Source organism: Sturnus vulgaris, chromosome 18 (genome assembly GCF_052056855.1).
Source record: "Sturnus vulgaris isolate bStuVul1 chromosome 18, bStuVul1.hap1, whole genome shotgun sequence".
Lineage (NCBI taxonomy): Eukaryota > Metazoa > Chordata > Aves > Passeriformes > Sturnidae > Sturnus > Sturnus vulgaris.
Window position 1 is genome coordinate 4,227,607 of NC_142260.1, and position 12,086 is coordinate 4,239,692.

The 12,086-nt window shown below is 50.0% G+C and overlaps 1 protein-coding gene and 1 long non-coding RNA gene across 4 annotated transcripts; one reads left to right on the forward strand and one right to left on the reverse strand.

The window, feature by feature from the left end:
• The first annotated feature begins 1,383 nt into the window (after positions 1–1,383).
• On the forward strand, positions 1,384–8,824 carry LOC148221704 (uncharacterized). Of its 3 annotated transcripts, none has more exons than XR_015807502.1 (3): positions 1,384–1,878; positions 2,522–2,638; positions 3,041–8,824. It is a non-coding gene; the product is annotated as an uncharacterized LOC148221704 (long non-coding RNA). The 3 variants fall into 3 exon arrangements; XR_015807501.1 differs by having other exon boundaries at positions 1,384–1,619; positions 1,704–1,878; positions 2,522–8,824; XR_015807500.1 differs by having other exon boundaries at positions 2,522–8,824.
• Positions 3,975–11,391, reverse strand: RAD51 (RAD51 recombinase). Its single transcript, XM_014878891.2, has 10 exons — positions 11,325–11,391; positions 10,375–10,485; positions 9,827–9,964; positions 9,320–9,437; positions 8,675–8,766; positions 7,927–8,021; positions 6,983–7,096; positions 6,532–6,661; positions 5,161–5,282; positions 3,975–4,892 (listed from the first exon to the last, which is right to left on the reverse strand). The coding sequence occupies exons 2-10, from the start codon at positions 10,459–10,461 to the stop codon at positions 4,769–4,771; spliced, it is 1,020 nt and encodes a 339-aa protein (XP_014734377.2). The 5' UTR covers positions 10,462–10,485; positions 11,325–11,391; the 3' UTR covers positions 3,975–4,768.
• Between the last annotated feature and the right edge of the window lie 695 nt (positions 11,392–12,086).

Consider the following 12,086-nt stretch of genomic DNA (forward strand, 5'->3'; position numbering starts at 1 on the left):
TCCTACCTGGGATATCACAGGATATGAAAAGTTGCTTCAGCTGCACCTCGGAGGAAAGAGGAGCCAAAATCTTGGTGAATCCTAGGACAGCCTGTTGGAACATCCTCTACTGCCTTGCAGAAGGATTTTATGGAATTTGAGTAGGAAAGCAGGTGCCACAATGGAGATCCTTACCCCGGGAGGACAAGGATGAATATTCCACACAGAGCGCAGACCAAGCACCTGCCTCTCAGCAGGGATGAAACCTGATCCCTGCTTTTAAACTGAATTAATTTCCATTCTACGTCTTGGATCCTTCACACCAAGCAAAGATGGTTTGCTGAGTGAGAAAAAGCGAGGCTGAACGTGAATTAATCAAGAAATCGGGGTCAATTCTCTGACAGGGGCAGATTTCCAGGTGCAGGCAGGTGGATGGTGTCCCCAGGGAAGACTCAACCCCCAAACTACTTTTTTCATTAAATTTCATTAATTTTCATTATCTGTAACGTCTCCAGCACCATCCCGGTGTCCCTGCGCCGCCTCGCCTCCGGCATCTCCTCGCGGGTGATGAAAAGCAGCTCTAAATCCTCATTAGAGCAGCGGGAGAGCAGACACATTGCTTCTGGGACATCTGAAATGGGATGTCAGGTTCTGGGGATGAAACTCAGCCCTTCAGCCAAGGTTTATCCAATAATGATGATTTTTAGGTTTGGATCCATTTGCCTGCGGTGCCTACCCTTGGTTTACTCTCTGGTGTAACTCTGTCAAGCCATGATTAATGTTATCCAGGACAAAAATCAATGTTTATTTATTCTATCTGTCACAGGGTGGGAGTTTAGGAACTGTTGATCTCTCCCTGGTGCGCGGCAAGACAGAGCCTGAATTTATCTTTCATCTCCAAAAGATGAATCGCATCTAGAGCACAGTGAGGTGAGACAATTATTATTGTCACCAGCTCTTATTCTTAGTGCTTTCCCCTAGCAAAGCTCTTCCTGGGACATGGGGAGCAGGTGTTTATTCCTCAAGCGCTCAGGCTGGGGAGCACATAGGAGACAAGGAATATTTTCATTTTTCCAGCAGCTACTGGGAAAACCGTGGAGCTCCATGTACGAAAGGTTGGAGGAGCACTAAGAAGAAGCGTTGCAGTGGATTTATTCTCTATCCTGGTGCGTTATTTCCCTCCTTTATGCCCCCGATATTCCCTTTTCCAGGGGCTCCTCCCCGGGCGCAGCGCGGGCGGCGGCGCGCACGTGGCGCCCTCTGCGGGCGGCGCTCGGTACCGCACCACGGCGGATTGCGCGTGCGCGGTGAGCAGAATGACACCCGGGACAATGCGCATGCGCAGTCCGCTGGTGCCCGCCCCTCCCCTTCCCCTTTGTGTCTCAGTGCTGCCGCCCTGTGGGAGCGCCCGGCACTGCAGGCCCCGTCCCCCGGGAATGCCGAGGCCTCCTGGATTAGCGGCAGGATGTTTCTAGAATGGAATTTGGTTCACAAGGGACCGCAAAGCCCATCCAAACTCTTGCTTTCCGATTCTGCATCAAAAACTGACTCCTCGGCCTCAGTACCTTCATAGTGCTGCCCGGGCTTGTCTGGGAATGGGAAAGGCTGTTGGGAGCTCTGGCAGAGCACCTGGAGATCAGGTAAAATCAGAAATGGGATTGCTTTGGCTGCTACGGAGTGTGCATTTCTTTCCAAGGTGTTCCTCTGATTGATCTGTGGCACAGGAGCTTCCTAGAGCCGGAGTCGTTTCCTAGCAGAGAACTTGACTTGGAAGCTGCATTCCAAACTTTTGTCCACGTTTATTTTATCTCCCACATGAAGATGCCTAAAGAAGCAGAGGTGGGGTGTTCCTAACAGGAGAACATGCAAATTCTTCGGTGGTAGAGGCTCAAAATTAAGGTATGAGTGGAGGTGCTTTTAGGACACTTCCAATTCTTAGTATATGAATGGAATTTAAATTAAATACCCAAGTTCTGACAAGCCTGTATGAACTCCAAAGCCTCTGCAGGTGTTTTACAGCCAAGGAGGGAGACAAGAGTCTAGAGTCTCTCCCCAAAAACCGGCTGTTGCTTTGTTTGACCAGGCATAGGAATGATTGTGTATTCCCTGGGGCTGTCCTTATGGAGAAGGGTTTATTTATGTGCCCTGGGTTTATTCAGTGTATCTTCAAAATGATGGAAACTCATTTCATTGAAATGCCAGAGGTGCCAAATGCTTTCCCCAGCCAGAGCTCAGATCCAGCCCTGTGGGAAGGGGTTTAATGCCCAAAGTGCCAAGTGCTGGCAGGAAGCAAATCCAGGGATTGGACAGTGGGAGTTTGCACTGCTCCTGGAATCCCAGACCTGGAGCTGTGCTTCAGAGATCCCAGGAGATGCTGCCTTAGTCAAACCTCATTTAAAGCTCAGCATCCCTACTGCTCTCTTGGATTTATTGTTGGTCCCTTTGCTGCTGTTCCCAAATATTGTTATTGTTACTATTATTGTTGTTATTATTATCATTATTATTATTATTATTGTAAATTCCTACTCCGTGTCTTCCATAGGCCTTTGCTTCCCAGAGGTGTTGTTTTAGGAAAGCCCCTCCAGCCTGGGAAGGTGCTTTTGGCTCCGGACTCATTCCCAGTCCCCAGGAGCAGCAGGACCTGTGCTGTTCCCAGCAGGTGAGGCAGAGGTGCCTTTCCTTCCTTCACTGCTGCACTTCGGCTTTTCGAGGGCTCTCTGGGGGTCTGAGGGAGAAATTATTTTTTGTTCCAGGGCAGAATTAGCCCTGGTCCCACTAGAAGCAGGATGAGTCATTTTATCCTTGTTTTTGGATACACATTTTGTGTTTTCTCTCTGTTGCTGACACCGTGTGGTAAAGCAGCAGCTCCCAACCTTGTCAGTGCTGCTCCCTGGAACAGTCTTTATTTGTGAAACCATGAATTCCCTGCTGGAATCCCAGTCACAGCCCCCCAGATCAATGTGCAGTTTAAGGTCTTACACTCTGACCAGGACAATGCCCAGATGGGCCAATGCCTTATCATCATTTGACTTGATGATTCTTGTGGCTCTTTCCATCTCAGAATATCCTGTGCTCTGGAAATAAAGGAGAAACAGTTTCACTGGCTGTTTAAACCAGAGGTTTTTCCATTGGAGAGTGCAAGCCACAGGGTAAGTGGCAGGGGAGAAGGAGAGCATGATGTCTGACCTGGCAGGTTTGGATGCCCCAGAATCCTCCAAACTCCCTGCAACACCACAGGAATCTTTTTTGGAGTTTTTTATCCAGCACAGACAGATAATTCTCATAGAGAAATCCCAAGATTAAAGGATATGGGGTTGGGGTAGGTGGGAGGTGCAGGCAATGTTCTGCTTTAAATTAAAATGCAGTGGGAAAAAAATGAATCTGTGGAACAGCTCATTTACCCTCCCGGGCTGGTTTCTGTGTGATCAGCTGTGATTCCAACTGTTCACATGGGATTTTCAGCCTGTGAGATTCCAACGAAATGCCAGGTGTTGAGCATGAGAGAAAATAATGGGAAATCTCTCTGAATCAGGCAGTGTCCCTAAGGTCTAGCAGTGCCCAGCATCCCTAGCTGGAATTTGGGGATCCCAGCACAGCCCCCCAAGCACATCCTGCTGCTTCCTCAAATCCCCTTTAACCAGGATCCTTTTTTGGGGTAGAGGCACCCAAACCCAGCAGAACTTGCTTTAACCAATCTTGGGAAATCTCTCCCCTTCTCACCCAATTCCCAAAACCCAGCCTGAGGCTCAGCTCCCCATCCCCTCAATCTCTCCAAGGAATTGCACTTGGATTTCCCAATCCAGCAGGGCAGCAATGGTGTTCTCCTCACTGTGTATCTTAATTGCAGTAATTGCGTAAGAGATAATTAAAATAAATTCACAGAATGAAGAGACAATAAAGAAGAGCTGCCGGCTCCAACCAAGGGGTGCTCAAGCCCCTTCTCGATGATTTGCTTTAATTAACCAATGCAAATGAACACATTAAAACCACATTGATACAGTTTTATTCTTTTTAATCAAGTTCTAGAGAAATATTGCAGAATAGAAAATAATTTTCTTAACCCCAAAACTCTTCTAGGAGATCCACAGGGCAGGGCTGCACTGCATCCCCAAACTGAGAACTGGGAGAAAAGACAATCCCAGACTGAGATTCCCGGGGGATTGGTGCAGCTCCTGCCAGCCAGAACAATCTCTGGTCTGAACACACACCTGTGAATCCCAGGAACCTGGGACATCATCAATATCCTCTGGGGCTTTTTATTAAAAGCAGATATCCACAGAGAATTAACAAAATACAGAAAATTAAACAGAAATGTAAAGGAGCAGCTCCCCCAGCCCTGCAGGCTGCAGCATTCAAAAGAAAGTGAACACAAAGATTATGGATTGGGACCATCCCCAATCCCAAATCCCTTGTGTGGCATGCCACTCTGCTTTGGTTTATAAATCACCACTTCTCTTAGTGAACAAACCTTTCAGCTTTGCTTCCAATTCACCACGTTCCCAACTGTGGCCACCAAGGTTCTGCTGTCCCGTGTCCACGGTGGGATGGGGAAACACACAGGGTCTGGTCCCATGGGAATGCTGCCCAGGAAGCACAGGGAGCTCATCTGTGCCTGCAGCAGAGGGAGATCCCTTCCCAACAGCCCCGGCTGCGCTCGGTGTGTCCCGACGTTCCCACGCTGACACAGCACAGCTTCCTCTGCCCCCTGCCTTGGGAAGCGTCCCTAAGGTGCCACCAGGAAAGGAGCTCTTACACAGAGTCTTGGGATTCAGGGGAAGAAAAGGAGTTCTCAGTCTTTAGCATCTCCCACTCCGTCGGCATTGATGGCAAACATGGCTTCAGCCTCGGGCAGACACGGGGAGTCATAGATTTTACAGATCCGGGTCTCACCTCGGCCTTTCCGCAGGTACAGCCTGGCAGGGAGAGGGAAGAAAACAGGTCAGGGTGCACAGCCTGCTCCCAGAAAATCATCCTAATCCATAGAGGAGTAAACAGAGCTGTACACACTGCCTGAGACATTCATTTCCCTGAGGACTGAGGGCCCAGAGTGGTGCTGAGCTGAAGCACAGGCTGGGCCTGCCATGGACAGACTGTGGAAACCCCAGAAGTAAAAGCTACTTGGCCAATTCCACAAAACATTCCCAGCCCAGGCTCCTGGGATATGACCATCTCTTGTCTCACCTGGTAGTGGAAGCATGAGCGATGATATTGCCTCCAATGGGCTTTTTGGGATCTGCAGCAAACATGGCAGCTCCATCCACCTGTGCCACCACCTGGTTAGTGATGACAACAGCCACGCCAAACTGCAGGAGAAACAACCCAAACCCAATTATTTCCCACAATCAGAACAGAAAAGCAGGGAAAAGGACACACGGGGCACTCCTGGTGTCCATAACTGTAGGATCCAGCCTCTCCAAACCAATGGGAGCAGAGGTGGAGACAAATCCTTTGGGACCAAATGCTTGGGGTTTGTGAGAAAACCAATGAGTTTTACTTTGGCAATTGTATTGGGCATGTATGGCCAGGATTTGGTAGCAAGGGGGCACAGAGGTGGCTTCTGAGAGAAGCTGCTGGAAGCTTTCACCATGTCCGGCAGAGCCAATCCCAGGCTGGCTCCAAGAGGGATATGCTGCTGGCAAAGGCTGGGCCAATCAGAGATGGTGGTAACGCCTCTGTGATAACAGATTTCAAAAGAAATCAAAACAAAACTTGTGCAGCTTCAAATCCAGCTAGAGAAGAGTTGGAGTGAGAATATGAGGAGAACAAGATGCAGACACCAAGGGCAGTGAAGGAGGGAGAGGAGGTGCTCCAGGTACCAGAGCTGAGACTCCTGTGCAAAGTGTGGTGAGGACCATGGTGATTCTCCCTGCAACCTGTGGGGATCCAGGGGGATGCAGAGATCCATGCACAGCCCATGGAGAAAGTGCCCATTCTGAAGCAGGTGGATGCCTGGAGGAGGCTGTGATCCAGTGGAGAGAGGGGCCCTGCTCCCAGGCTGGAACAGCCTGTCCTTGAAGGACTGACCCCGTGAAGAATGACCCACACTGCAGCAGTTTGAGGGGCACTGTTGCCTGTGGGATGGACTCACATTGCAACAGTTCATAGGGAGCTGCTGCTTGTGAGATGGAGCCACACAGAAGAAGTTTATGGAGAACTGTTTCCTATGGGAGACAGCAGGGGAAGGACTCTTCTCCCTCAGCAGTGGGAGAAGCCTTGGGTGGATGAACTGACCAAACTCCCCGTTCCCATCTCACTGCACCACTGGCACAGGAGGTAGAGCTGGGAAGGAGGGAGAAGTGAGGGTAAGGTGTTTTTAACAGCTTATTTTACTTCTTATTATTCTGCTCTGATTTTGTTAGCAATGAAGTCACCTCAGATGTCTTAAGTTGAACCTGTTTTTCCCTTGGTGGTAGTTGATGAGTGTTTTCTCCCAGTCCTTACCTCAACTCACAAACCCTTCGTTACATTTTCTCTCCTCTGTCCAGCTGCAGAGAAGGGTGCCTGGTGTTTGGCCAGCATCAACCCACAATATAAAGCCCAGGGGATGCTCACCTCGTCCGCCAGGCGCAGCAGCATCCTCAGGAACCTGGCCAGGTGCATCTGCCTGGCCGAGAGCTCCCCCCTTCCCGAGTAATCCGTGCGGTACAGGGCCGTGGCACTGTCCACAATCAGCAGAGCGTACCTGGGAAGGGCAGGCAGGGCTGTAAGTCTCAATTCCAATCCCAAGCTGCCTGCACAGCTCTCCTGGGAGCTTGGAAGTCATCAGCACTGTTTCTGAGCACAGCTCTACACTGAGATTCCAAGTTGCTCCTCAGACTGGCACTGGGGAACCATGAATTCCCTGTGTTTGTACAGCCACATCAGCTGGAGCCAATTGCTGGCACCCAGAATTCCAACAAGATGTGCTGTTGACACCTGACTGCCCATGGAGCAAGCTGGCTCTCTGGAGGAGCCAAAGGCTAATCCCATGTGGAAAGAAAATCCATGAAATCAGTGTAATTACCGTGACTCAGCCATCATGGCCGAGGCCTGGTACAGCAGCTGGGTCTGGTGGTCGGTGTTAAAGCCCCGAGCATAAGCCACGTTGTCCAGGACATCACTGCCAGACAGGCCATACCTGCAAAATCAGGGAAAATAAAGGGATGAACCTTGAGTGACAGCTTCATCCATAGCAGTTAGACAGGAGCTTTGCCAAAAGACTGGAAGGAAAACTCACATCCCTGGCAGAGATAAAAACAAATGGAACAAACACAACCCATGGTGATGAAAATAGAACGGAATGATTGGAACCATTTGAAATGGATAAGAGGAAATGGCCTCACGTGATCCCAGGGGAGGTTTAGGCTGGATATTGGGAAGAGGAAAGGCTGTCTAGACCTGGCATAGCTGCCCAGGGCAGTGGTGGAGGCCCCAACCTGGAGGGATTTAAAGCCATGCAGATGTGGCACTTGGGGACATGGGACAGAGCTGGCCTTGGCAGCACCCGGGAACACAGGGATCTCCCAGGGCTCCTCCAACCTGAACAATTCCATGATTCCAAGGACACTGTACACAGCCTGCACAGACACACCTGTGCCTGCTGCAAACATCATTTCACTTCCTCTCCTTAGCTTGGCTACCAAATACTCCCTGGTGACAGGGAACATGGGAGCAGTCCTTGCTGCGGGAGAAACCAGCAGGATTAGATCAAATTCCCTTCAGAAAGAACAAACAGGATCCAGCCAGTCCTGTCCCAGCTGCTTGGGAAGCTCCCAGTCCCTTCCAGTAGCAAAAGAGAGGGAAATCACCTCATGCTGAGGGACAGTGACGTGAGAGCTGTGGGGAAAGAGTGGCAGGGACAGCAGAGCTTTCCAAAGGGAACACCTGCCAAATCAACCTCCAGGACCTGTGGAAAATGCTTTCCAACTGAGTTGTGAGTCCATCTATTCCTGTCTTCCACTCACAGACCTTTCAGCCACGGCCAGGAGTCGCTCTGGACGGAAGGTCCCCTCCGTGTCGATGTACATGGCTTTTCCCTCGCCACCCCCACGGTCTATGGGGAGCTAAAGAAGGGAAGGAATGAACAGGGAATAAAGCATCCATAAATACAGCAGATATTGCCACGTGCCCTCAGTGGGCTCACACAACAAGTAACATTCCAAGTTATTGTGATTCAAGTCACATTTAGCTGGGAAAAGTGAAAGATCCCTGGTTCCCATCGCTGACACTTTCCTTTTGTACTACCTGTCACCCTGGAGTGCCAGGAGAAGGGGGAATGGCTTCCCACTAACACAGGGCAGGGATAGACAGAATATTGGGAAGAAATGCTTCCCTGGGAGGGGGCTGAGGCCCCGGCACAGATTGCCCAGAGAAGCTGTGGCTGCCCCTGAATTCCTGGAAGTGTCCAAGGCCAGGCTGGACGGGGCTTGGAGCAAGCTGGGATAGTGGAAGGTGTCCCTGCCCATGGAACTGGATGGGCTTTATGGTCCCTTCCCGTCCAAACCATTCCAGCATTCCATGACTCTACACAAGACGAGCTGGGAATTTTAGGGAGTCAACGGAATGATCAAATTAAGTCCAAGCCTCTAATATTTTAGGGAACAGCAACCTCCAGACAGTAATAAATACTTAGAAAGTCAAAGAAAGTGCCCAAATTAGCAAATATCCCAAGGCTGTGGGGTCTGAATATTGGATTGTAATGAGGTGAATCCCTCACCTGACAGGTGACGGCCAGGGTGTGACACAGCTGCGTCTTCCCAGTACGGAATTCCCCAAATAATTCTGTTATGGACCCTGTTTCTATTCCCCCTGAAGGGAAAGTAAGAATAATAATAATTATTAATAAAACTTAAAAGGTCACATGCCACACGTATAATCTATGTATGTATGGATCTATCTCACATATAAAATACTACATTTACAGATACTCAGTTAAACACTGAATTTGGCTGCAAGTTTCAAAGCTAAGAGGGAAAACTTGTCATCATGAGGTTTGTTCATGCTCTCACCAAGAAGTTCGTGGGTATTTTTGAAGATGCTGAAGAGCTGAAATTACTTGTTTTCATTTTTGGATTACCAGAGGAATGGGGAGATGGTGATGCATGGTTTTGCTTTCCCTAAATGCATCAGGGGCTTAAATAAACCAGAAACATCAAAAAATGGACAGCTCTGGGTCTTGCATCATGACTAAAAGCTATTTCTGCAGCTTCTAAAATAAAAGCAATTATTCAAGAGCAGTCCTAGAGGTTTTTCATCCAACCAGGACTTGCCTTACATGGTTCTGTGCAAGGATCCCACTCATGGGAAAACGCCACCCCAATAACAGAGGTTAAGCAGGAAAGAGAAATAACAAAATGCTGACCTTGAAGCAGCTTATCCAGCTCTTTGGAGCCAGTGGTGATCTGGATGATCTCTGACCGCCGCTGGTGGAATTCTGTGGCCGTGGTGAAGCCCATGGGAACCAGTTTGGCTGCCTCAGCCTGAGGGAAAACCCAAGTGAGCAGCGCCAGGGGACTTCATGCCATTAATTAATCCCCCAGTAATTAATATTTCCTGCCTTGTGGAGAGGTGCCTGTATCATTCCATGCATATTTAATAGACCTTGCACTAGTTGGTACCTCTGAACAGAACTAAAATTCTGCTCTGAGAAAACGCTCCAACATCCCTTTTTGGTGTTTTAAGGAAATATCCTCCCCTTGTCCCTGACCTGTTCAGTTCAGTCCTGCCCTGGTTTTCCCATCACAAGTCATGTCACACCTCTAATCACCCTTACTGCCCTTTGGAGACCTTCCAAATTCACCACGGTGCTTTCAGCCAGCAGAAATAAACCTGTGGAATATCTTGGGTTAAAGTTCCAGAACATCCTTACCAAGATTTTGTCGGCTTTGGCTTCGCTGATGCCTTTAATGTTCAGCAGCTCCTTCTTTGGAGCATAAGCCACAGCCTCCACGGTGTGAAATCCAGCTTCTTCCAGCTTCTTCACATCATTGGCATTTATGCCACATTGCTGGGAGGGAGGGAGGGAGAGACAAAAAAAGGAGACGTATTTTTATTTTTGGGTATTTCTAGGTCTTTTGTTTGGTTGGTATTTTTTAATAGGACACAAGTAAGAATTTAGCAACAGAGTTTTCAGTTTCACTTTGCTTTTAAAGAAAAACGTTTAGGTCGGATATTAGTAAGGAATTCTTCGCTGTGGAAGCAGTGAGGCCCTGGTGGAGAGCCTGGAAATGCTCAAGGCCAGGATGGGGCTTGGAGCAAGCTGGGATAGTGAAAGGTGTCCCTGCCCATGGCACGGGATGGAACGAGATGAGCTTTTAAGGTTCCTTCCAACCCAAACCACCACAGGATTCCATTCTAGGAAAAAGAGCAGTGAGTGCATCTATGGAAAACTTCCTCCAGAGGTAACTCCTCACCTACCTCCAGCCTGGATATGAGCTGTGGCCCAAAGCTCTCCTCCTCTGCTGATGTGTCTGCGCTGGCCTCGAGCTGCATCTGCATGGCCATGGCAGCGACAGCCCAGGACACCCCCTGGAAGGAACCAAACACTTCAGTGTTCCCTTTCAGCAATAAGTTATGTGGTCACATGAATCAGAATCATGGAATTATTAAAGGTGGAAAAGTCCTCTGAACTGGACCATGATGTTGGGGCTGGGCTGTGCCCCAAAGTTTGCCCTCAGGACTGCCACAACCACAAGCACCTTGGAAAGGGCTGGAAGACCCTGCAGAGGATCTGTACCATCCCTGGGATTGCTGAGCAGGATGGCAGGCAGGAGCTGAAGGATACAAGGGAATTCACACACTTGGGATATAACACACAACTTGAAAATTATAATGACAGGACAAGGGGGAGTGGACTCAAACTGACAGAGGGGAAATTCACATGGAATACGAGGAATAAATTCTTCCCTCTGAGGGTGCTGAGGCTTTGGCACAGAGAAGCTGTGGCTGTCCCTGGATCCCTGGAAGTGACCAAGGCCAGGTTGGGTGGAGCTTGGAGCAAGATGGGATAGTGGAAAGTGTCCCTGTCCCTGGCATTGGGTGGAACTTCATGGCCACTGCGGCATTCCACGACTCCAACTTCACGGAGGCCCGGCCAGCAGCACCTCCCAGGTGCTCCTTGGATCCCCCACTCCGTGTCCCCTCATTTTGCTCAGCTCCAGCCTTTGTTTAACGCTCCTCACAGCTGGCGGCCTTCCCACCCCCCACCTCCGCCAACGCCCCTCAAGTTCCCGCGGCCGCTCCCCGCACCGGGGAGGCACCGAGGGAATCCCGCGGCCCCGGGCCCGTCCCGCCCGCCTCAGCCGATCCCGGTGCCGCTCCCTGTCCCTGTCCCTGTCCCCGTTCCTGTTCCCGTCCCCGTCTCTCACCGCGGCCCCGCTCCGGCCGTTCGGGCGCTCCCGCCGCCGCCTCACGTGACCGCGCGCGCCCGCTCCCGCGCAGGCGCAGCCCCGCCCCCGGCGGCGCCCGAAGGGGAGCGCGGGAAGCGGCGCCGGGCGCGGAGCGGGGTCAGGGACCGCGGCCCTTTCCTTCGTCCTCCTTTTTGTTTTCTTTTCCTGTTTTTCTTTCCCCACCGCTTTTTTATTTTCCTTCTCTCTCCCTCCCCTTTCCTTTTTGCCCTTCTTTTCCCTCTTTCTTTTTCTCTTCCCCCCACCGCCGCTTTTCCTTCTTTCCCTTTTGCTTCTCTCTCCTTTCCAGTATTTTCTCTTATTTTCTCTTTTCCCTCTTGGAGCACAACGCTGTGCCCCCATAAATCCAGCAGCCCACAAAATTCCTGAGCAGTAACAATTCCTCAGCCAAAACCCAAGAACAAACAGCTGGAGGTCACGACACATCTGGAGCAGATGTTGTGATTCCGCACTGGAAGCCCCGGCCTTTGACAGAATTCCTTTACCTTGAGGCCTTGCTGGGCACAGATTGGAGCCGCTGGTTCTTGGCACATGGAAGTGAAGTTTTCCGTGATTTTTTTAAAGCTGGATAATGGAATAATTTCTGCCCAAGCTCCTTTTCCTACTACAAATGTGTGGCTTCACCACATTGATTCAATATTTGGAACAATATACTAAACTCCACCAAAAACCCACTTGAGTCTTCATAGTTATTGATGCTTTAGTGTGTACATCCACTGAAAG